The 27,046-nt window shown below is 44.0% G+C and overlaps 1 protein-coding gene across 1 annotated transcript in view; it reads left to right on the top strand.

The window, feature by feature from the left end:
- The first annotated feature begins 4,543 nt into the window (after positions 1–4,543).
- LOC139576718 (GAS2-like protein 1) overlaps positions 4,544–27,046 on the top strand; it is a 42,172-nt gene continuing 19,669 nt past the window's right edge. The window contains exons 1-3 of the mRNA XM_071403091.1: positions 4,544–5,060; positions 5,764–6,737; positions 16,618–16,725. Of these exons, the coding sequence (XP_071259192.1) occupies positions 6,054–6,737; positions 16,618–16,725 (792 nt within the window). The 5' untranslated portion in view covers positions 4,544–5,060; positions 5,764–6,053. The remainder of the gene's footprint in view (positions 5,061–5,763; positions 6,738–16,617; positions 16,726–27,046) is intronic.

Below are 27,046 nucleotides of genomic sequence, written 5' to 3' on the forward strand. Positions count from 1 at the left end.
TGTTACTTTTAGATCACTTTCCCCTTGAGAGGCATTAGAAGAAGACAATGTTACCAATTGAACTACATCTGTTGCAGGATAAATCAATGTTAAAGTTTACATAGCTGGCCATATATGGATGTTAAATTTTACTTGATGGGTTGGTTATGTAGGCTTCTTCTAACCCATCGCTTTCTACTACATATAATAAGATAAAATTATATCTTTACATTAAAAACCAAAGTCTATCAGAATTCCAGTCATTCCAATAAATGTTATACCCCTTGATCTTCAAGAATAGGATTTGGAAATATAGAAGTATAGATTAGCCAAATTGTTTCACCTGAGCATGCCCCCAAAACAAAGGATTTATTAGCCAGCCCTACTGTTTATGATTTTGTTGTCATGGAGGACTGATTGGGATCATTGATTCAAGTTGAAAAATAAATGCTGTGCTCATGGAATGGCATGCTTTGCCAAGAGTGTGCAAAGCTGTCATCAAGGCAAAGGGTTGTTACCTTGAAGAATAGAAAAAATATTTTGATTTGTTTAACACTTTTGGTTACTACATGAATCCTTATGTGTTATTTCATAGTTTTGATGTCTTCACTATTATTCTACAATGTAGAAAATAGTAAAAATAAAGAAAAACCCTTGAATGAGTAGGTGTCCAAACGTTTGACTGGTACTGTATATATTTATAAATCCCAAAATAAATGTAGCAACTACAGATTGCCCTTTTAAGTCTATCAAGGCGTGCAAGTTTGAGCATGTGTCCATTGGATATATTTTTTAATCAGCATGAATTAGATTGAGCAATAAAAGCCACACTTATTCCATAGGTTTGGATCCGAACTACGCAGCTGTTGCAAGAGCGCATTTGTTACTGGCTGCCCACTGGTTTCAAAAACAATGACTGATAGGCAGCTTCTTGAACTTCTTGAATTCAACTATTATTGGGTTCAAATACACATTTAGATTTGTGAACAGCCATCCACAACAACCACAATCCGTAAAGTGCAAATAGCTAAATGAGAGAGCAGCAGTGTGATTCACATCAATGCGCTATGTAGATATCAATAGTAAGTGATATCCGTATCGCCGTAGACTACACCACTACTGTCATCCTTACCTCCAAACCTTAATTCAAATTGCATAATATGTAGATGCCGACAGCAGTTGCACCATTGGAAGGCATTACTTGGACTGTAGCCAACAAAAGACTATTCCTGATCTTTTCCCGCGATCCATCAAACACATTTGGTGTGTCATCATAGTGGTGGTCTCTGATTTGTGGTCAGACTCGCTCAGGTGGAACAAATTTAAATTTTCGCCTTTTTTTAATTTGAATGTCATTGAGAAAACAGTGTCAAAAAAATTTTCCGCTAACATTCTTTCTGAATTTAAAAGTAATCCTCGAAGTAATCTAGTTTTTCAAAAGTATCGGTAATCCGATTACAATATTTTTGCTGTTAATGTAACGGATTACAGTTACCGTTTTTGTAATCCTTTACATGTAACAGATTACATGTAATCCGTTACTCCCCAACCTTGCTGGTAAAGTGGAGTTCCCCCACAGATTATCCATTATATGGCCAGTGCCCAATTTTCCTTTAGGGATGGAATTTAGGCATACGATGTTTTAACGATGCAACTTTCTTACAACCGCCGAAGATGTTAACACGCATTTCCCAAAACACTACGCAGAGAGGTTCGCTAAGTGAGTCGTTGAAAAGTGTCAATACTGATAGGATCGAAAGAAGCAGTACTGCTCTCGGATCAGCCTTCTCCCTTTCCAATTGTACCTTAATTTTTTTTATAATAACATTAGAAGATCAGCTCCTAGAGAGATACACTATATATACAAAAGTATGTGGACACCCCTTCAAATGAGTGGATTCGGCTATTTCAGCCACACCCGTTGCTGACAAGTGTATAAATTCGAGCCCACAGCCATGAGATCTCCATAGAAAAACATTGGCAGTAGAATGGCCTTACTGAAGAGCTCAGTGACTTTCAACTTGGCACAGTCATTGGATGCCACCTTTCCAACAAGTCAGTTAGTCAAATTTCTGCCCTGCTAGAGTTGCCACAGTCAACTGTAAGTGTTGTTATTGGGAAGTGGAAACGTCTAGGAGCAACAACAGCTCAGCCACGAAGTGGTAGGCCACACAAACTCGCAGAACGGGACCGCCAAGTGCTGGAGCACGTAGCGTGTAAAAATCGTCTGTCTTCGGTTGCAACACTCACTACCGAGTTCCAAACTGCCTCTGGAAGCAATGTCAGCACAATAACTGTTCATCGGGAGCTTCATGAAATGGGTTTCATTGGCCGAGCAGCCGTACACAAGCCTAAGATCACCATGCACAATGCCAAGCATCGGCTGAAGTAATGTAAAGCTCACCGCCATTGGACTCTGGAGCAGTGGAAACGCGTTCTCTGGAGTGATGAATCACGCTTCACCATATCTGGCAGTCCGACGGACTAATCTGGCTTTGGCGGATGCCAGGAGAATGCTACCTGCCCCAATGCATAGTGCCAACTGTAAAGTTTGGCAGAGGATAAATAATGGTCCGGGGCTGTTTTTCATGGTTCGGGCTAGGCCCCTTAGTTCCAGAGAAGGGACATCTTAACGCTACAGCATACAATGACATTATAGATTATTCTGTGCTTGCAACTTTGTGGCAACAGTTTGGGGAAGGCCCTTTCTTGTTTCAGCATGGCAATGCCCCTGTGCACAAACCGAGGTTCAAACAGAAATGGTTTGTTGAGATCAGTGTGGAAGAGCTTGACTGGCCTGCACAGAGCCCTGACTTCAACCCCATCGGGATGAATTGGAATGCCTACTACGGGCCCGGATTAATTGCCCAACCTCACTAATGCCTTTGTGGCTGAATGGAAGTAAGTCCCCTCAGCAATATTCCAACATCTAGTGGTCCACATACTTTTGATCATGTATTGTTTCACCTATGGCTACAAATATTGAGGCGGCTAATGCTTAGCCTATAATAATGCACTAAATCAAGAATAGGCACATCATTGCGCACATGTTAAATATCATGAAATATTCTATATAGAGGCAAACATTTCTGACGACTGGAGACAAATAGCTAAGTAAAACAATTTTATTACCATTAAATTGAGTTCAAATATTTAGGTCTATGTAGCCTATACTGTATTCATCTTATTATTTAGCCTATTATATTAGTGACTGGAACGAGCTGCAAAAAAATACTCAAACTGGACCATTTTATCTCCATCTCTTCATTATGGACAATTACAGACAGTTGTAGCTGCTTCGCGTGATTTATTGTTGTCTCTACCGTCTTGCGTTTTGTGCTGTTGTCTGTGCCCAATAATGTTTGTACCAGGTTTTGTGCTGCTTCCATGTTGTGTTGCTGCCATGCTGTGTTGTTGTTTTAGGTCTCTCTTGTCGTGATGTGTGTTTAGTCCTATATTTTATTTTTAATCCCAGCCCCCGTCCCCGCATGAGGCATTTTGACTTCTGGTAGGCCGTCATTGTAAATAAGAATTTGTTTTTAACGGACTTGCCTAGTTAAATAAAAATATATCCTTCGCTTGTTAGGTTAATTAAATAACTATCCTTCGCTTGTCAGCAAAGAAATGGTCACAGAAAGACACACACCTTAATTCTGTGTATAAAGTGACGCGGAAGGGCGAAGACGCATTAACGACGTAGGCTACTTAGCTGTTCTACGAGTGGTCTGATGCAGTCGTTAAATAACGAGCGTTTTGAATAGCAAGTTTAGTAACGCTGGTTTTGGGAAATAGCTCGGATATTTAACGACGCTCCTACGAAGGTTCTAACGACGAACGTAAAATGCCTTTGGGAAACAGGGCCTACTCTGGTGGCCACTCTAACAATTAAAATACATTCCTTCAAAAATGGAAGGCAGTCGGTAGGAGGCAAGATCAGGTCGGGCCAATTGTAGCCAATGAGAGTGTGGCACAACTGTTTCCACTAGTCACCGCAGCCACAAAATCAAAATTGGCTATATCGTAAACATTCATGAAAACAAACATTTGCTTTCTGGTTTTAATTTAGGGTTAGGCATAAGGTTAGCCGTAAGGTTCGATTTAAAATCAAATTTGAAGAAGATGAATGGTAGAAATGGGCGGGGTTTATGACTTTGTGGCTGTGGTAACTAGTGACAACTGGCACAACCGATATAGGCCTAAAGTGTTTTTTCTCAAAGTTGCCGGGATGTCACGTGTCCTACTTAAGTCAGTAAACTCATAACAACCTAATCATTCCGAAACATCTATTCGATCAAATAAGTAATATGTTTTGTGAACCAAATTCGACACTCTCATTGACCTCCATACAAAAACTCCTCGTTTGGTGACCATAAAAACGCCACCTCCCGGAGAAGACAGATTTTGTGCCCAGTTATCCTTCTCGCTTAGCCTCTTCCTCTCTGGTTCCCCAACACTTCGTTCTCCTCACCCGGTTTTACATTCGGTTTTCAATTATACACAGTGCACACAGAAAAAAAATCATACATATAATTGTTTTCGCCTGACGGCTCCCGCCATCCATATATATCACAGCCCAACGTGCAACATTCGTAGCCTACATTGTTGCAAATTGAAGTAGTGTAACTGTTGCTATCTCAAGGCTGCATCGTTGTAACATTGTAATATTAATTTGATTCATTTGGAGTGATTTCAATAAGCTATTAGTAATTGGACATATTTTTCCTATGTTAAAATGGTTATGCTTGAATTTGACGCACTTCGAACATGTGGGCTGCCTGTTGACATGCTAATAACGTTTCCCTGACGTTTTTGTCTGCTTTTTCAATCCCGAGGAAATGGACTCGCCTCCCATTTTTTATTGCCCAGTGTCCTGGGAGGAAAGTAACTTGGTGTTGAAGACGACAATGAAAAAAATAGCCTACATGAGAGGGTTGATTTAAAACGACTTGTGTCTTACACTTTTGAACTCATTCAAGTTGTAGTCTATTACAGTTTTTGTTCGTGGGGCTGGATTCGATTTGTTTTACTGAATGAGCCTGATCGACAAACGGTCCGTTCTTGACAACATTCCATTTTCAAAGGTAGGTAAGAATTACATGTGCTAATTATTGCTTTATGAAAAGTTGTTAGTTATATAGGAAATCTCGGTCATATCCACACACCCGGTGCGGTCATTACCACGATTTGAAGTCCTATCGATGAATGATGTGCATTTTAAGACCCTGGCTGCTTGGCTAATCCAGCCACCTGTTTATCTAATTTTAATTTATTCTAGCACTCTCATGTTTTTTTTGGCACGTGGTGCGCGGGTCAGCTGTTTGTTCTCTAGCAATTGCTATACGTGTTTAATTACGAATACATAACAGTTTTTCACTCTAGTATAAACTCTATATTAAATTATCAGGCGGTAAGTACAGGGTTACGCTTTTTTTCTCCCATCTACAGGCGTTTATCCCTCATAATGGCATATGCCACTGAATCACTCAACCTGTCTAAACTAGAGCAGTTCAGCATGTTCAGAACAGGAGGCTCTGCAAAATGGGAGCTAGGGAGACTGTTACACGGCAAGTGAACTGTGAAACCTGCCACTGGTCAGTGCTGAGGGTCATTCTATTGAGGGATACTGCGAAGACGTGATTTGGACCATCCATGCAAACCAGCAACATGATTATCGCGACGCATTGTCTATTCACAGACATAGTAGGTCAAGGATACCTGGAAGATTTATGCGTTGGGTGTGTATCCATCTGTAGCTAACCATACCTTTTTCTTTCTCGTCCGCAGTTGGAACTCCGTGAGAAATAGAGATGCGCTCATTAAAGGAAATGGGTATCACACATACATCCGGAAAACGCATCCATGCGCCACGGCTGCCTCGCATGATGTCAATATGTTTTAACAATACAAAGGATTCCTTCAAGGACCTCGATTGAGATACCGCAGATGCGCGCTTGTCATGGGTGCGTCGACTCGGTTATTTTGCTCTGCTCCATATGGTTTTGGAGCGCTTATGTAATGAGACAACCGGGAATTATTAAGTAGGACTAGCCTGCATTGATACATATCAGGACAATATGGCTGATCAGAGTAACATCCAGTCTGCTGCTTCCAAAAGCATCCGGCCGTTCAAGTCCAGCGAGGAATACCTGTATGCCATGAAGGAGGACCTGGCCGAGTGGTTTAACACGCTGTATGACCTGGATATAACGGCGGACACCTTTATGGAAGGGCTGGAGACTGGCTGTGCCCTCTGTCGGCATGCCAACAATGTGAATCGCGCAGCGCTGGACTTCCAAATGGAGTACCCGGAGGTTGCACAGTCATTGAGGATGCCAACCAAGGATGTGGTTTTTCAGTCGCGCAACGTGGTCCCTGGGTCGTTTTTGGCTCGGGATAACGTGTCCAATTTCATCAGCTGGTGTCGTCAGGAGCTCTGGATCAAGGATGTTCTGATGTTCGAAACCAACGACATAGTGGAGAAATGCAACGAGAAGAACTTTGTGCTGTGCCTGCTGGAGGTGGCGCGGCGCGGGGCCAAGTTCGGTATGCTGGCCCCGATGCTGATCCAGCTGGAGGAGGAGATCGAGGAGGAGATCCGGGACCAGGAGAACCAGGGGGAGCCCAGCCCAAGCCTACTTCCAATAAGCAGGGCTTTCGTTCGCAAGGAGAGTGTGGTTGATGAACCCGAGCCTGCCCCTTATGCACATTGGCAACAGAAACAGAGGGTGCTGTGTGACATGAGAAACTTAGATGAGTTGGTAAGTAATATCTCAGGTGTATTGATTTTCTGATATACCTAAAATGTCGTTTGGGAACGGACTGCACACAATCCCCTCATAACATAACATTTCCATAAGTGTGCAGTAGGCCTAGGATGCAGCACGTTTTCATCCTCAATACATTCACCGATATTGACCAAAAACAAGTTATGAGAGAAATCAAATGTCCTAAAACAAGACCTCCCCTGCCCTTGTGCAAGATAAACAATTTATGTTGTGTTCCATGGTGCCAAAGCAACCCATGGAGCAGTTGAAAGTAGGCCTAACCTACAGAAATGCTTACCCAGAGTTAAAAACATTACTGTGCCAGAAGTGAAGGGCCCGCTTTGAAAAACACATCTCCCTGACATGTTGATGTCACTACACCCTGTTCTCCTGTGTGTGTTCAAGGTGGACGCTGCCTTACTGATCTGTGTCGGCGTGTTTGCCTCCTAATTCCACAAATGATCTCACTCACAGGCTCTAAATGATATGTGGGTATCTCGTGACATTTCTCAAGGACTCCTCCAGGGTGAAATGTCAGTTCAGCCACTGCCTCTACGAGGTGGTTGGCAGCCAGGGGAGCTACTGCTCCTTGTTATTTGTTCATGTGGAACAGTGCAGCTGTTTGATAAGTATTATCATAGATGGATACATGCTGATGTTACACTTTTATACACAATCTATTATCCATTTATAACTTGATGCTTCCATTTGCATTCAGGTGGGGTGTAGTGTTTTCCCCTGGGCTGCAAAGCAGTGTTCTACCCCTCAACGTCCAGTCCCACTGGCTGGTCCACATTGCAGCCTGGCTGCCAGACAGACGTGTGTGTGTGAGCACGAGAGAGACATCGTTAGAGACAGAGAGACTAACAGGCAGACAGAGGTTAGCTGGTGGAACATGTGCTTGGGTTATGAGGGAGAGAGGAGTTCATATTTTGGTGCGGATGAGCGGAGTGAGGACAATGGCATCCTTTCACACCACAGATGAGAGAGAGAGCAGGGGAGAGACAGCAGACATACTCATGCCCACTTGGCCCTCTATAGTACTCAGATGGCCGAGCACTAATTGCTGGATCACAACCATGAACACTGGCTTCTGAGGGCATACAGAGGTACTATGTACCCAACCTCTGACCTAGTACCAGCGCCCACATACACTTACTGCCATAACCGGTTTTATACGCTATTATTACTATTTCAGACCTCTTTAATCAAGGCTAACTGCTGATGTTCCTATGAGAATGTGCGAGGGCAAGGGGGTGAGACCTGGTGTCTTACCTTATCATTATGGTGTACAGTGTACACACCCATCCACCCACACCACTAAGAGATAGTCAGGGACATGCACTTGCTGTGTCCCATTTTCCAAGGGGCAGTATGACTCACCATGCACACTGAGTGAACTACACACATTTCTGCTACCCCGAAAGCCTCTTTCTGTCTACCTGAATAAAGTGCCTGGGTGCTGGAGGAAAACTGCCTGCATCAGCAACATGAGGCAGTTCTCTCAGTAAGAAATCAGGAGGGCACAGAAAGGGGGAGGAACACAGCATAGCAGCATTATTAGCCACAGTCCTGCATGGTATTAAAGAGTATAGCATTACAGTACTGCACTGTGTTCCTGTAAATGTGCTACAGCATCCTGTTCAAATTATTGCAGCTCGTTGAAATACATTTTGGTCGATAGCTCTCCTCATACAGTATTTAATATCTCTTTTGGAACTGACCTTGTCTGGATCATAATGATACAGAGGCAGGCCAGTCAATGTCGGCCCATATCCAGACTATATAGACCAGTAAATGAACAGAAATCCAACTTTTGTATGACTGGAGGGTTTTAGTTTCAATAACGATCAACAAAGCCAGCCACTGAATCACCACTATGCCGCAATGCATCATGGGTCATCCATAACCTTAGTCACGAGTATTCTCTGCATTGCACTCGCCCTGGCATTCCCCTCTTCTCTTTTCGATATAGTAGCTTCCCAGGGGATTAGTTTCTGTGGAATTACTGGAAACCTCATTGTCTCTAGTGATGAGAGATAGAGGGAGAGAAATAAAGTTGAAGGGCTTAGTGATATTTTCATTGGTCCACAGCTGTGACACCAGCAGTGTGCAGAGCAGTCATGCTTGCCTTGTGGCGTGTCAGGGGTTTTTCTCGCCCTCTTTTTCCCTTTTCTCTCCCCTATGTCTCTTGGCAAATCCATCAACTCTCCTTGAACCCTCCTTTACACTCTTTAACTTTATTGACAAATTGTTTGTCTTGACGACAGTGGTTCAGAGGGTTATCATAGGTGCAATTATCAATCACTGACACTCCACTTCTATTAATTAACGACCAGAGTCCTGGCACCCAGCACATGAAATATTGAAGGCTGTTTAGAGGAGGTGTTTAGGAAGACAGCTGAGGACAGGAGTTCTTTAACCCTGGTGATCAGCTTTGGTCTGTGGGTTAACTGACATAAACAATTTAAGTGCCGGCAGGAGTCTGGCTCAGGGATAGTTTCCTGATCACTCTTAGGATGCCATTCGGTTACATGACAGCATGTAATGTCATTTATTGCAATGGATCACTCATGACTGCACGGCCAGGCACGACTCCAACACCATCATTAAGTTTGCCCATGACACAACAGTGGTAGGCCTGATCACCGACAACGATGAGACAGCCTATAGGGAGGAGGTCAGAGACCAGGCAGTGTTTGTGCCAGGACAACAACCTCTCCCTCAATGTGATCAAGACAAAGAAGATGATTGTGGACTACAGGAAAAGGAGGGCCGAGCACGCCCCCATTCTCATCGACGGGGCTGTAGTGGAGAAGGTTGAGAGTTTCAAGTTCCTTGGTGTCCACATCACCAACAAACTAACATGGTCCAAGCACATCAAGACAGTCGTGAAGAGGGCACGACAAAACCTATTCCCCCCCAGGAGACTGAAAAGATTTGGCATGGGTCCTCAGATCCTCAAAAAGTTTTACAGCTACACCATCGAGAGCATCCTGACTGGTTGCATCACTGCCTGGTATGGCAACTTTTTGGCCTCCAACCTCAAGGCACTGCAGAGGGTAGTGCGTACGGCCCAGTACATCACCGGGGCCAAGCTTCCTGCCATCCAGGACCTCTATACCAGGCGGTGTCAGAGGAAGGCCCTAAAAAATGTCAAAGACTCCAGCCACCCTAGTCATAGACTGTTCTCTCTGCTACCGCACGGCAAGCAGTACCAGAGTGCCAAGTCTAGGTCCAAGAGACTTCTAAACAGCTTCTACCCCAAGCCATAAGACTCCTAAACATCTAATCTAATTGCTACCAAGACTATTTGCATTGCCCCCCCCCCCCCTCTTCTATGCTGCTGCTACTCTCTGTTATTATCTATGCATAGTCATTTTAATAACTCTACCTACATGTACATATTACCTCGACAACTGGTGCCCCTGCACATTGACTCTGTACCGGTACCCCCTATATATAGCCCCGCTATTGTTATTTACTGCTGCTCTTTACTTATTTGTTATTTTTATCCCTTGTGTTATTACTCTATACTACACTTAGTCATTAGGTATGGGCTTATGTATAGGTGAGAAATATGATTCAGGGTCACATTTTAAAATAGGCCAATGTAGTTTTTAGACAGTGAGCAGTCAACCTCTTTCTGCCCTGACTGCAGGTCGGCTAGCGTCTCCAGGATGTGTGATGAAACCCCAGATAGGTGTCATATCTCAGGGAAAAGCTGAAGTGTATCTGTTGTCTGAGGGCGACTCAGTTCCTCTGTTTGTTTTCCTGGTTACCACTAAGCCCTGATGTAAATACCCCAGGTTGATTCCCACTGCCCTGTCACTCAGCTCTTACTCATCTCGCACACACACACACACACACACACACACACACACACACACACACACACACACACACACACACACACACACACACACACACACACACACACACACACACACACACACACACACACACACACACACACACACACACACACACACGTCTTTCTACTGAAGTTTGAGGAACCAGTGTCATGCTATCCTGAAAATTCCCCCACCCACCAACCCTCAGTTCCTACCTCTAGTGGGGCCTACAGATAAGCAGCCATTCATAATCTCAACTCCCTGAATGTTCCATTTGACCCTATTCCTGCAGGTGTGCCTTGATACAATGAGACAGGCAGCTGCTGGCTTGTGTATACAGTCCAAACAACTTTTATCCTTTGACATTAGAGGATTTTCTCAACTATGAACCATCCCATATTTACCTACCTCCTCCAGAGACTATGATAATGATAAGTCCCAAAACTGTCTAGATCCCTTCAGAATCCAATGGCAATAAGACATGCCAAACTAACTACACAAACACCCCTTTCTGTGTGTTTTCTTGGCCATGCAGTGTGTTGTTCTCTCAGCTGTGGGCTTGGAGAGCATTCAGGCCTTGAGGTTAGTGGCCTACGTACAACAATGATACAGGCTCATGAACAACAATGAATACATAAAACATACTCGGCCACGAATGCACATGCACAGCTTTTAATGCGTATGCACATTCACATGCTACAGGCAGGCTTCACACACACATATAGGCACACACACATTTTCCAGCCAGCATGCAGCCTCAAAGACAATAACAGCAGACCCTAGGAGCTCTGCCTCAGGTCTCAAAGGATGGTCTCATACTTTCAGACAAAATGTTTCATGTGTCTTCACCCTCAGACTCCAAGACTCAGTCATTCATTTAATAAATGCTCAACAACCCCCACAGCCCCATCCCATCCTCCACATACTTCCCTTGGGGACGATAAGGCAATGCTTTATTGGTGGCAGAGGAGATGAGAAGGAAGAGACTGCCAGTGTTGCCAACACTGTAAACTATGGCTGTCATCTCACAGTGAGATGGAATGATTGGCCCTGATGGTGTGGGTGTCGACACAGGAAGAGGAGCAGGCACCAAGAGGGTGAGTGGGAGGCGGGGTGACGTGGGCTATATGTCTTCTGTGAACACTCTGCCCCATTAACCTTATGGTCCAATTCATGTACTCAGAAAACAGAGAGAAACACAATAACAGATAGTATGCCTGGAGTGTCTTTACTGTACACTCTGCTACAGCCGACTGTAATGGATTTTACACACAGGGATAGATGTGTGTGTGTGTGTGTGTGTGTGTGTGTGTGTGTGTGTGTGTGTGTGTGTGTGTGTGTGTGTGTGTGTGTGTGTGTGTGTGTGTGTGTGTGTGTGTGTGTGTGTGTGTGTGTGTGTGTGAGAGGGAAAGTAGGTCATCATGGCTGGCAGTGTCAGGCTCATGGGCTTTGCTAGGGGAGCATAACTCAGTGTTTCTGTTTGCAGCGTCACACACACACTTCTTGGGAGAGTTTTCTACATTAGGTCAGTGGACGGACTAACTGGGCGCTAAATGTTTTAGCATTTTATGATTATTTATTAGTCCAGCTGACTAATACAGAACAGACCTCTCTCACTCTCTCGCCTCCGCTCTCCATCATGTGGCAGGAAACAGACCAATGGGCTGACTTCACAGATTGTTGTCAGTTCTATTTCATTATTGCAATGTCTAGCTAGGTTTACATTGGAGAACTGTGCTTGTGCACATGCTTAATGTCATGTGTGTTTTTGTTTGGGTGAGTAGTCTTGTTTTGTGCGCCCCCCCCCACCCCCAGCTGAGCCCTGCCTGGAGTCTCAGGTGTAGACTGGCGGAATCAGGAATCACTGTCTATAGCCAGTCACTCATATAACATTGGCAGACCACAATTAGACTACAGACTGATGATAAAACAACAAGGCAACAGTAAACATGTTGTCCCCCACTAATGATACACACACATTTCAGTTCATTACTAAATCTCCCGCCTTGGGCCAATCAGTGCCATTTTGTAAAAGCCGGATCTCTATGGCAGACGCATTCACCCAGGTTTCGTCCGGTGCTGTCTGAGATATCATGTGTGACTAACGAAAGGACGGATGGACAGAGACCGTTCCACAGTCCCCTCCCCGATATCATCGTGGGGGACAATAAAGCACTCTTCCATCATGTGATATGGATGGAGATGAGGATTGTCTGGTGTCTCGTCATGATGATCCGAACACCTCACCAGCTCAAAAATCCTTCCTTTCATTTAATTTTGAACTGGAAATGACCCTAACCCTGTTTCTGAAATCATCAGTTTCTCCTAAAGTCAGATATGTCCGTTGCATGGCAATGTGATGTGTTAAAATGGAGGCAGTCCAATGTTATCACGGCTGGTTTACCTCAAACCCCTCCTCCCCCAACCCTTGTCAAATCTCTGAGTAGACACGTGTTTTTCATTTAGTCACACAGCACTAAGCAGAAGAGTGGTCATGTGGTCAAAAAATAGGTTTCCAGAAAAACAACACTTCCTTTAAATTATAAGTGGGGTGTCCCACATTTTCCCCCTTGAGCAAGGTTACTAATATGATTTGCCTTACTGAAATACAGAGTGGTTTATTGTTTCGAGTGTTGCCATTCTATCCATAGTCCCTAAGTAAATGTTCTTGGTTTTAGTTGACATTCTCATTTATCTGGATAACCCGGGCGGTTGGTCCCTGTTCTCACCATCCTCAGCTGGTCTAGCCTGTTGGTGTAGGATGTAGTAGGGAGTGTTCTTACGAGCACCCGCATGATCCATCCAACAATGCTGCTGCCCCCGGGTGTTGGTTCAACAGCACCCTTTCATCACCGTAAACCTGTCCTGAGTCCCGCCAATTTCGGTGCTAGGAGAAAAAATGCTGGCTGAGTAGGCCAATGACATTTTCTTTGTTTTGACCCACGACTGTTTGTCTTTTGAGACAAGGTGATTGAATAAGATTTAGTGGTTTCTGCATCCAGTGTTTTTAGGATGTGGCCTAAATGAGAGGCTAAAGCAGTAATCCCCCCTGAAGTTCCAGATATGCTCCTCCGTTCCAATCTACTCCCTGTGGCCTAGATTCAATTTCAAGAAGCTTCCATCGCTCATCTGATTGTATGGTTTGTGTTGGGACGTGCCCAGTCATTTCTAGAGATCCCCACCATGAAGCAGAGGCTGGGACAGTCATCATTTTATTGCAAAAGCAGCTTAGCACATTGTGGCTAAGGGAACACAACTAAACTGATTCAAAGCTCAGCTAGACCGTCATTAACTGGCATTTCACAACCGTCATGCCAATAACTGCTACATTCCAAAAATATTACATGAAGAGGGATCTTTAACATACACAAATCACTCACTCACCACCAATCCAATTTCCTCTGTGTGTCCCAATGATGTACAGTGTCTATGGTGTGTTCCTGGGGGTTGGAAAAGCCTCACCCCTCACCTTATCTCCTCCATGGCCTACCCTCCGCTCTCCTCCGTCCCTATGTAGGACAGGAAGGAAGGCAATAAAGAGTTGATTACTTCAATCTCTGTTGGAGGCAGAGAATCAGAGACCACGAGTATGGTGTGTGGACTCCATTATCAAAGGGACATTTAAAAACATATCCTGCAAATACACCCTGCTTCAAGGCAAACCCAGGAACACTAATTCATCTGTTTTCATACCATCCCTACAGATACATGTGAACATTCTCCAGCTGATCTTGAGATGATTACAGTAAATTCCTTCCTAGTATAGATAGGGGTGTATTGTGAGACTGTCTGAATCTAACTGCAGATGTAGGGCCTTGGTTCTTTCTCTGTCTCTCTCTCTCTCTCACACACACGTCACAGCTCTTCGGGCACGTTCCCCATGTGACCGACACCCATCCATAATTCATCCCCTAGCTCTCTCTCACAGCGCTCCAGTTCCACATGCTTCCTGCGTGACCTCGCGTTTTCCCTCCCTTAGCACTGTTCCACATCAGTGTTTTAGTCTCACGCTCTTGTGTGTGTTTTTGAGTGATTCTCTGAGCTTGTTGTGTTGTACAAGGTCAGTTGTTGTTTTAGCTAAGACACAGCAGTCACCAAAATGTGATTTGGGATGATGCAATTAGATTCCACAACGCTTATATGAAATAGTTAACTGATATTTAAACAAAGCTCAATTTGTGTCATTGATTGCAATGTCTCAGACCATGTGTCTTTGAGGGATCTTTTTGTAACAGGGTTGATATTTTCACTGTATATTTACAACCCTCAACTCTATGACCTCCTCGGGAGGAAAACTTATGACCTCAGCCCAAAGGGGTTGTGGGAGGTGTCTTCTGGGGCTGGAAGGAGAGACAACTGAAAGGCTGTACTAAAGAAAGAAAAAAGAAAACAAACTGTCTGTTAAAAAAAGGAAGGATCAGGCTGTGTGTTTCTGTAACCAGGGGGATATTTCCATTAACTCACTGGCTGGGGTTTTTCCAAACAGGGTTTGTCCACATAGTGAAAGAACGACTGAGAGACTAAAAGGAGACTTGGAGAGCAAGCAGAGCAGAAAAGAGCAGTGAAAGAAATAAATGACAGACAGAGAAAGACTCTGTGAGAGACTGAGGGACGATAGAAAGAGATGAAGAGGGACTGATAGACTAGCAGATGGAGAAGGAGAGAGTGGGAGAAAGAAAACAGGAAACAGAATTCAGTAGAGAGAGAGAGAGAAGGCAGTGGGAGGCTAATGATTTAGTATGTAGTAATGGGGAGACAGGTGAGACGTAGAGACTTAACACTGATTCCCCCCTCACTTTAATTAGTAGGGGGAATAAAGACAGCTATTTTAGGAAAATAACAAGGTCCCTCCCTAATCTCTTGAATAAGCCATAATCTGGAAAATGAGCCAGTCATAACCTGTAACACTGATGCTGCATCTAGCTAATATACTTTATATGGATGGTATACTGTCTTCTTCAATGGATACCTGGCTAGGTCTTATTTCATCTATGTTGATCTAATTCAATTTCTCTTCATCTTATTTATTTTCTTAGTGTGATTAATTCCTTGAGCGACTACTGAGAGCCTTTCCCTTGTTTCTCTAATGTGTTTAGACGGGACATGTGCTCCTGTCTATACAGTACATATGGAGTACAGCAGTCCCCGTTTGTTTGTCCTTGCTCAGCTCGCCTCTCTTTGTCCTCTGTGATGTTGTCGGTCTCTCTCTCTCTCTCTCCTCACCGTCTCTCGGTCCACAAGTGTGCACACGCCTTTGTCTGAGAGAGCTGCCAAGAATAACATCAAAGTTGGCCAATCCCGGTCGAGAGAGAGAGCCCTCGCAACGCAGGCCTCTCTCGCCCCCACCCTAGAGTTCTGTCTGACTCCACTGTGCTTAATAAGCACCCCAACCACATACAGCACAGTACCAGAGCTGTCTCTCTCTCTCAACCCAAAACACCACTGGAACCACAGGCTCATTTACGTCATCCCTTTGACTTTAGTTAGAGCCTCACCTTATTGCCCATCAAAGTACTGCTCTGCGGTCAGGAGGTCCCTACAGCAGTGTGTGTGTGTGTGTGTTGTAATGTGAACTCTTTTCATTTTTATCTAGCTTTATGTGTATTCCTTGATGACATTTTATACTGCAGCAACGAGCTGGACTAAGTGTTCCAGGCAGCTGAGGCAATAATTGGCGAGGGAGGGGAGGGCCCTCTATTACTCAGGTACTGAGGGACCTCTGCTCTGCTGAAAGCTGAGACACGCATAGACAAACAGGGCTAGCCATGTCTCACCCTAATGTAATAAAGTCACTGTGCTGTTGACACACACACAGCTCAGGACCAGAGGGGATTTGGTCATGATCATGGATATGAGTAAGCATGATCTCATAGGAAGAGTTGAAATGAAGAATAAGGAAGGTTGAACAGAGACTGAACAGTTTGTGCTTCTTGTTGTTCCTTTCTGTAGCTGTGTGAATATGGAGTGTCATGTTTCATTGGCTGTGGGTGTTAAACAGGCCTGTGTTATCTCTTCTCCAGGTGCGGGAGATCCTGGGCCGCTGCTCCTGCCCCGCCCAGTTCCCAATGACCAAGGTGTCTGAGGGGAAGTACAAAGTGGGAGACTCCAGCGCTCTGATTTTCATACGGGTATGAATTGACCATTAACCTTTACCCCATCTACTTATCGAGACTATAAGAGTCAGCAACCATCCTTAAGTCAAGTGTGTGTGTGTGTGTATATATAAATATATATATATATATATTTGTATTTGAGTTATCCCCATTAGCTGCTGCCAAGGCAAGATTAAGGGAATTACATCACAAAACAATTAAAATAGTGTATTCGGAAAGTATTCAGACCCCTTGAGTTTTTCCACATTTTGTTCCGTTACAGCCTTATTCTAAAATTGATTAAAAATAAATAAATCCTCAATCTACACACAATACCCCAAAATGACAAAGCAAAAACAGGTTTAGAAATGTTTGCAAATGTATAAAAAAATAACATTTACATAAGTATTCAGACCCTTTACTCAGTACTTTGTTGAAGGCCCTTTTGCAGCGATTACAGCCTTGAGTCTTCTTGGGTATGACGCTACAAGCTTGGCACACCTGTATTTGGGGAGTTTCTCCCATTCTTCTCTGCAGATCCTCTCAAGCTCTGTCAGGTTGGATGGGGAGAGTTGCTGCACAGCTATTTTCAGGTCTCTCCAGAGATGTTCGATGGGGTTCAAGTTCGGGCTCTGGCTGGGACACTCAAGGACATTCAGAGACTTGTCCCAAAGCCACTCTTGTGGTGTCTTGGCTGTGTGCTTAGGGTTGTTGTCCTGTTGGAAGGTGAATCTTTGCCCCAGTCTGAGGTCCTGAGTGCTCTGGAGCAGATTTTCATCAAGGATCTCTCTCTGTACTTTGCTCCTGGCTAGTCTCCCTGCCACTGAAAAACATCCACACAGCATGATGCTGCCACCACCATACTTCATCGTCGGGATGATGCCAGGTTTCCTCCAGGTGTGATGCTTGGCATTCAGGTCATTATACGAGAGAATCTTGTTTCTCATGGTCTGAGAATCCTTTAGGTGCCTTTTAGCAAATTCCAAGTGGGCTGTCATGTGCCTTTTACTGAGGATTGGCTTCCGTCTGGCCACTGTACCATCAAGGCCTGATTGGTGGAGTGCTGCAGAGATGGTTGCCCTTTTGGAAGGTTGTCCCATCTCCACAGAGGAACTCTGTCAGACTGACCATCGGTTCTTGGTCACTTCCCTGACCAAGGCCCTTCTCCCCGATTGCTCAGTTTGGTTGGGCGGCCAGTTCTAGGAAGAGTCTTTGTGGTTCCAAACTTCTTCCATTTAAGAATGATGGACGCCACTGTGTTCTTGGGGACCTACAATGCTGCAGAAAGGTGTTGGTACCCTTCCCCAGATCTGTGCCTCGACACAATCCTGTCTCTGAGCTCTACGGACAATTCCTTCGACCTCATTTCTTGGTTTTTGCTCTGACATGCACTGTCAACTGTGGGACCTTATATAGACAGGCGTGTGCATTTCCAAATCATGTCCAATCAATTTAATTTATCACAGGTTGATAGGATATGATAAGATGTTGCCACGACTGCCATGTTGCATTTCCATCCCAAAGCCCTTGCTTGGAAGTGTACTTCGTCAGACTGCCAAGAACCTTGCCCTCATCCAGGCCAAGTTGGCGAGACACGGTAGTAATGACAGGTGAGGTGACCACTCTATCCCAACATACATCATCCAGGAGGATCGTCTTGATGGGGCTGTCCATATCGGCAGACTGTGATATGGCCATTTCTTGGAGAGACTCCTTCCCCTCCAGGAGACTGTCAAACATGACAACACCACCCCAATGGGTGTTGCTGGGCAGCTTCAATGTGGTGCTCTTATTCTTCTCACTTTGCTTGGTGAGGTAGATTGCTGCTATAACTTGATGACCCTTCACATACCTAACCATTTCATTGGCTCTCTTGTAGAGGATATCCATTGTTTTCAGTGCCATGATGTCCTTGAGGACCAGATTCAATGCATTAGCAGCACAGCCAATGGGTGTGATGTGAGGGTAGGACTCCTCCACTTTAGACCAAGCAGCCTTCATGTTCACAGCATTGTCTGTCACCAGTGAAAATACTTTATGTGGTCCAAGGTCATTGATGACTGCCTTCAGCTCATCTGCAATGTAGAGACCGGTGTGTCTGTTGTCCCTTGTGTCTGTGCTCTTGCAGAATACTGGTTGAGGGGTGGAAATGTAGTTAGTTATTCCTTGCCCACGAACATTCAACACCCATCAGAGATGATTGCAATACAGTCTCCTTTTTCTATGATTTCCTTGACCTTCTCTTGAACTTTGTTGAACTCTGCATCCAGCAAATGAGTAGATAAAGCATGTCTGGTTGGAGGGGTGTATGCTGGGCGAAGAACATTCAGAAATCTCTTCCAATACACATTGCCTGTGAGCACCAGACGTGAACCAGTTGCATACACATCTCGAGCAAGACATTCATCAGCATTTCTTTGACTACGTTCCTCCATTGAGTCAACAAACACTTCTGATTCCAGGAGGACCATGAGCTGTTGTTATCGATAAGGTGTCTGATTCATCATTTTCACCTTGAATAGAAGTAGAGGGACTTTTGTCAGAGGTTGTTTGTTGTGAGCGCTGAGGGAACTTTATGCACTTGGCCAGATGATTCTGCATCAAAGTTGCATTCTTAAAATATGATTTGGCACAGTATTTGCAAATGTACCCAGCATTTCCTTCTACATTAGCTGCAGTGAAATGTCTCCACACATCTTTCCTGTAAAGATTAGAAATAAGTAAAAAAAAAAAAAATCCATGTACAGATAAACAGTTAAGCAGTTAGATGAAACAACTCCTTTGTAAGATACATGTTTTAAAATGAAACATGTATGGAAACAGGTGAATTAACACTCCTCAGCAGGCTCAAGCAAGCTAAAACCCACATGGTAGCAAAAACTAACTGGCAGAAATGGCTAACAAGTTAGAAATGATTTAAACACACTTTGCTGTAACAGGCTACTATTTTCTAGTTAACAGAAAATCATGTATGTCATACAAAATAAATTTACCCCACCCAGTACTGAAATCCAAACTTAGTATGTAGTGCTCAGACAGTGTAGTAGTGTGGGCTCAATAGCATCTCATTAGTGTGCAAGATCTTGAGAATCAGCTGTACATGTGATGGAAGAATGCACTGCGCATGCAGAGGGTTGCAATTCCATTGAATTGGGGATAGTTTAACCAAAATATGCCAAAAGACCTAGAATTGCCATGTGTATCCCACAAAAAAGGTTCACTGTTATAAGCTAACTTTTTTTGATGAATTTAAGCAAAATTCCCCAAATTCCCAGGCATAACTTCCCGGAAAGTTTCTGACCCTTTGCAACCCTAGCCATAACCAAGTGGTCACATATCGTTCTGGGTTCCACTGCGCAAGAGTAGAGGGGGTCCATGGAGTTTTATGAACATCAAGGCAGACACACAGTGAATTTATACTGAACAAAAATATTAACCCAACATGCAACAATTTCAACAATTTTACTGAGTTACAGTTCATATAAGGAAATCCGTCAATTGAAATACATTCATTAGGCCCTAATCTATGGTTTTGACATGACTTGGGGAGCCAGTTCCACCCACTACAGAGCCAGGCCCAGCCAATCAGAATTTGTTTTTCCCCACAAGAGGGCTTTAATACAGACAGAAACACTCCTCAGTTTCATCAGCTGTCCAGGTGGCTGGTCTCAGATGATCCCGCAGGTGAAGAAGCCGGATGTAGAGGTCCTGGGCTGGTGTTGTTACACGTGGTCTGCGGTTGTGAGGCCGGTTGGGCGTACTGCCAAATTCTCTAAAATGAAGTTGGAGGTGGCTTATGGTAGAGAAATGAATTTTCTATTCTCTGGCAAAGCTCTGGTGGGCATTCCTGCAGTCAGCATGCCAATTGCACGCTCCTTCAAAACTTGAGATGTCTGTGGCATTGTGTTGTGTGACAAAACGGAACTTTAGTGGCTTTTTATTGTCCCCAGCACAAGGTGCACCTGTGTAATGATCATGCTGTTTAAAAAGCTTCTTGATATGCCACACCTGTCAGATGGATGGATTATCTTGGCAAAGGAGAAATGCTCACTAACAGGGATATAAACAAATTTGTAAAACATTCAACATAAATAAGCTTTTTGTGTATATGGGACATTTCAGGGATCTTTTATTTCAGCTCCTGAAACATGGTACCAACACTTTACATGTTGCGTTTCATATAGTTTTTCAGTTTTGATAGTTTTCTGATATGCCAGAGTGTTCAAGTGTCCGACAAGCCTTTGCAGTGCACACACACACACATAGCCTATAGTTCATCATTCTCGTCACCGCTAAAGAGAAGACAGAAAAGAACCCACCATTTACCTCCCTCTAGGCTGCTGTAGCCTAAATAGTTATTTGGCCTGTCATTCTATTGTTTTTCATGAAATTGTGGTAATTAAATTTATTCAGAATTTAGCAGAATGTATTTTTACCAGCTCCGTGTATTGTCAAATTGAAAAAGGTGAGGGAGCACTGCTCCTCCGGGCTCCGGCATCACTACACCCTTGGTCATGGCTCACATCAACGTCATCATCACAGATACTCTGGACCCACCCAATTTGCATACCGTCCCAACAGATCCACCGATGACGCAATCTCTCTTCCACACTGCCCTCTCCCAACTGGACACGAAAATCACCTATGTGAGAATGCTATTCATTGACTATAGCCCAGCGTTCAACACCATAGTGCCCAAAAAGCTCATCACTAAGCTAAGGACCCTGGCACTGAACAGCTCCCTCTGCAACTGAATCCTGGGCTTCCTGACAGGCCACCCCCAGGTGGTGAGGGTAGACAACACAACCGCCACGCTGAACCTCAACACTGGTGCCCCTCAGGGGTGCATGCATCGTCCCCTCCTATGCTCCCTGTTCACCCATGACTGCGTGGCTGTGCACAACTCCATTATCATCATTAAGTTCGCTGACGACACGTCGGTAGTTGGCCTGATCACTGACAATGATGAGACTATAGGAAGGAGGTCAGTGACATGGCAGTGTGGTACCAGGACAAACCTCTCCCTCCATGTCAGCAAGACAAAAGGAGGTGTTCGTAGACTACAGAAAACAGAGTGCCGAGCATGCCCCCATCCACATCAACGGATCTGTAGTTGAGCGTGTCGAGAGCTTCCTCGGTGTCCACGCCACTAAGGAATTATCATGGTCCACACACAACACAATCGTGAAGGCACGACAATGCCTCTTCCCCCTCAAGAGGCTGAAAAGTTTTACAGCTGCACATTGAGAGCATCTTGACTGGGTGCATCACCGCTTGGTATGACAACTGCTTTGCATCCGACCACAAGGTGCTACAGCGGGTAGTGCGTACGGCCCAGTACATCACTGGGGCCGTGCCCCCTGCCATCCAGGACCTCTATACCAGGCGGTGCCAGAGGAAGGCCCTATAATTGTCAATGACTCTAGCCATCCAAGTGATAGCAGAGAGAACAGTCTACCACAGCCACAAGAGAATTAGTGAGGTTGGGAACTGATGTTGGGCAATTAGGCCTGGCTCGCAGTCTGCATTCCAATTCATCCCAAAGGTGTTCAATGGGGTTGAGGTCAGGGCTCTGTGCAGGTCAGTCAAGTTATTCCACGCCGATCTTGACAAACCATTTCTGTATGGACCTCGCTTTGTGCACGGGGGCATTGTCATGCTGAAACAGGAAAGGGCCTTCCCCAAACTGTTGCTACCAAGTTGGAAGCACAGAATCATCTACAATGTCATTGTATGCTGTAGTGTTAAGATGTACCTTCTCTGGAACTAAGGGGCCTAGCCCGAACCATGAAAAACAGGCCCAGACAAGTATTCCTCCTCCACCAAACTTTACAGTTGGCACTATGCATTGGAGCAGGTAGGGTTCTCCTGTCATCAGCCAAACCCAGATTCGTCTGTCGGACTGACAAATGGTGAAGCATGATTCATCACTCCAGAGAATTAGTTTCCACTGCTCCAGAATCCAATGGTGGCAAGCTTTACACCACTCCAGCCAACGCTTGGCATTGCGCATGGTGATCCTAGGCTTGTGTGCGGCTGCTCGGCCATGGAAAGTCATTTAATGAAGCTTCCAACAAACTGATGTTGCTTCCAGAGGCAGTTTGGAACTGGGTAGGGAGTGTTGCCGAGGACTGACAATTTTTATGCGCTACGCACTTCAGCGATCACATTCAGTAAACTTGTGTGACCTACCACTTCGTGCCTGAGACGTTGTTGCTCCTAGACGTTTCCACTTCCCAATAACAGCACTTACAGTTGACCGGGGCTGCTCTAGCAGGGCAGAAATGTGATGAACTGCCTTGGAAGGTGGCATCCTATGATGTGCCACGTTGAAAGTCAGAGCTCTTCAGTCAGGCCATTCTACTGACTGTCTATGGAGATTATGGCAGTGTGCTCGATTTTATGCACCCGTCAGCAACGGGTATGGCTGAAATAGCCGAATCCACTAATTTGAAAGGGGTGTCGACACACACACACACACACACATATATATATATATATATACACACACACAAAAGTATCTGCATTGACCAATCACATACGCTGCTGCTACTGTTTATTACCTATCCTGTTGCCTAGTCACTTTATCCCTACCTATATGTACTCATCTACCTCGTACCCCTGCACATCGACTCTGTAGTGGTACACCATGCATATAGCCAAATTATCATTACTCATTGTGTATTTATTCTTCAAGTCATTTGTTCTACTATTTAAATGTTTTCTCTGCATTGTTGGGAAGTAAGTAAGTTCGGGCTAGTAAGTAAGCATTTCACTGTTAGTCTACACCTGTTTACGCAGCATGTGACAAATAGCATTGGATTTGATATTGATTTCAACATGTGAATACCTCACAAATACAAGTAGTGATGCAGTCAGTAAATCTCTCTACTTTAAGGTTGGGGGAGATTGACATGCATGTTATTGACGCTAGCTCTCCATGTATATTTAAGGGCCAGCCGTTCTGCGCTCTTCTGGGCCAACTGTCATCTGCCTATGTCCCTCTCTGTGGCGCTTGAACATATGACTGGGCAGTAGTACAGATGCGACAAAACTAGGGCCTGCAGGACTTTTGTTTATAGCAACGTCAAGAAAGCAGAGCAGCTCTTTATTACAGACAGACCTCTTCCCATCTAGCTACCGTTTTATCAATATGTTTTGTACCATGACAGTTTACAATCTATGGTTACACCAACCAGTTTATTCTGCTCAATTTGCTAAATTTCCACATTTAATGACAATATTTTACAGTTAGGTGAATGATTTGTCCCAAATGCAATGCTTTCCATAAATGCTTTCCAGCCATTACAATGAGACCATCCTCCTATAGCTCCTCCCACCAGCCTCCACTGCTCTAGATAGCACATTTTTCCCCCCTAGGAGTGCATGGATGCATTAGTAAACTATGGATTGAACAGGTCAACCATAGTATTGAAGTTACACCTCTACACAGTCCAAGAGTTCATAGGTTTGGTGTGTTTTTCACAGCTCATGGATATGGGTTTGGATTGCTCTAAAATGATGGGTTACAGTTTAAAATGGAACAGTTAATATTTTTGCATAGATGCAAATATTATGCCCTGGAGCAATTTCCTTTTGACTGTCACATGTTCATATGCTGTTTTCATGGCTGCTTACACTGTATTACAATGGGGGCATGTAGCAAAACATGTTGCTACAAGGAAAAACAAAATGGGGTCAAACAAACAAAACATCCGGTTGATATGATTAAAGTCCCCCAAACTACAGCAATTTAACTCTCCACAGTCCACTCTGCACATTGTTTACAATCTCCACTCTGACCTATTCCCAATGGTATGCTCTGCCTCTTAGTACCTCCCTACAGGCAGACCCAGACCTCCCTTCTCCCAAACAAGCTGGTCCAGCAAGACACAAATAAAGCTTTGGGTCATTTCCTGTCCAGGCCCTTATCTGGCCTGATCGGCTGCTTGTTTCTGCAGGGCTGTGTGCCTCAGTCTGGGGCTTTGGGCCCTGCCTGGTGTCACCACTGCAACTCTCTCGCCCCCTGCCATCAAAAAGGCAGTCTGCCTGATCGATTCAGTTTCACTTACCTCCCATGTACCTCCGCCCAATTAATGGACTCAACGGATGCCATTCCAAATCGTATGCATTTCCAAGATGTCTGCCTTACTGCCTAAGGCTGTCAATATTTTCACTGTTGTATTAGGAAGCTTAGACTTGCTCATAGTTTAAAATGGAGAATCATGTAGGTCCTTTAAAAGCACAGTGTGTATGTTAGGATTTATGGTATGCTGTTATGCTGTTACACCCAATGATGTATACAAACCCTAGATTGCCATTGCTGTGTTTTGGGCAATGAGAAATTGGCACTCAGAAAAACAGTCCCCCATGGAAATGAATGGAGTTCTACAGTATTTCATTCAAATGTTTCAAGGACAAAATTACATGTATTTACATTTATTTAAACGTTTTATTTGTATGTTTAGTTCACATAAGAAAATGCAAAAGTATGCATTAAGGTGTCTATAATAGAATAAAACTTGGCAAAAACAAAATGTAGACATTAATAAATGAATTTCTATGGCTTCCAAAATATATTTTTTAACCTCTCTGGCGCAGGCGTTCCGCTAGCGACCCACCGACAACATCCGGTGAAATTGCAGAGCGCCAAATTCAAAATACAGAAATACTCATAATAAACATTCATAAAAGATACGCGTTATACATCGGCTTAAAGATGAACTTCTTGTTAATCCAGCCGCTGTGTCAGATTTCAAAAAGGCTTTAAGGCGAAAGCATACCATGCTATTATCTGAGGACAGCGCCCCGCTTACAAAAGCATACAAACATTTTCAAGCCAAGTAGAGGAGTCACGAAAGTCAGAAATAGCGATAAAATGAATCACTTACCTTTGATGATCTTCATATGGTTGCAGTCACAAGAGTCCCTGTAACACAATAAATGTTTGTTTGATAAAGTACCTCTTTATGTCCCAAAAACTCAAAACTATTTTGGTGGCGCGTTTTGTTCAGTAATCCACTGGCTCAATGGCGGTCACAACATGCAGACGAATACATCCTAATAGTACCGGTAAAGTTCGTCAAAACATGTCAAATGATGTTTACAATTAATCTTCAGGTTGTCTATTGTCTAAATAATCGATAATATTTCAACCGGACAATAGCGTATTCAATAGAAAGGAAAAAGAACGAAGGGCGCACAATCGGTCACGCGCACAAACAAGCTCTGCTTCATTCTACAGTCCACTTAGAAAATAGTCTCATTCTTCCTAATTTTTCAGAAAACAAGCCTGAAACAATGTCTAAAGACTGTTGACATCTAGTGGAAGCCATAGGAACTGCAATCTTGGTCCTAACCCAATACATACTGTATAGGCATTCAATTAAAAACTACACACATCAAAAATATCCCACTTCCTGGATGGATTTTCCTCAGGTTTTCACCTGCCATATCAGTTATGTTATACTCACAGACATTATTTTAACAGTTTTGGAAACTTTAGAGTGTTTTCTATCCAAATTATATGCATATCCTAGCTTCTGGGCCTGAGTAACAGGCAGTTTACTTCTGGGCACGCTTCTCATCCAGATGTCAAAATACTGCCCCCAAGCCATAACAAGTTTTAAAGGGTGGGAGAGCAACACGCACCTCACAGTCATGTCAGAATTAGACATTAATTCTCATACATCAAATTATGAAGTTGTTCCAAACATCAAATTTTCTAAGTGTTTAAGGTTAAATTTAGGCATCATCTCAGAATTGTTAAGGTTAGGGTTAAGTTTGGGCAATATCGCCAAAACCTTAAGGTTAGGAATTGACAACGGTTAAGGTTAAGGATAGGCTTAATTTGATTATTCAACCTTTGGCACCAGAGGCAGATGCTTACATCCATCCCTGTTGCTCTAGCTAAACTGAAACCTACTTTTTAAAATGTAACCTTTATTTAACTAGGCAAGTCAGTTGAGGACAATTTATTATTTACAATGACAGCCTAGGAACAGTAGGTTAACTGCCTTGAATGTAACAGCGCTTTCTGTTGCCCCTAGATGCCGGTTTACACACCATTTCCACGATGTCCTTAGACATAGATGGACTTTGAATACTGACCTGTCACAGGTGACTATCACAGGTGACGTGGCTGGGGGGAGTGCCAAGATGGTGTGGTGGCTTCAAAACACCACCTGTCAGTCAAAAATAAACACAGCATGTAAAGTGGTCACATGTTTATGAAATAATAATAAAAATGTTCCATATGCACTGTTACGTACACCTCTTGGAGGGAACGCAACACCCTGCTACACTCAACTCCCCGTGGAGTGAAAGAGGTATGTGACTGTAGGTGCGGGTAAGGATG

This window comes from Salvelinus alpinus, chromosome 5 (genome assembly GCF_045679555.1).
Source record: "Salvelinus alpinus chromosome 5, SLU_Salpinus.1, whole genome shotgun sequence".
Classification (NCBI taxonomy): Eukaryota; Metazoa; Chordata; class Actinopteri; order Salmoniformes; family Salmonidae; genus Salvelinus; species Salvelinus alpinus.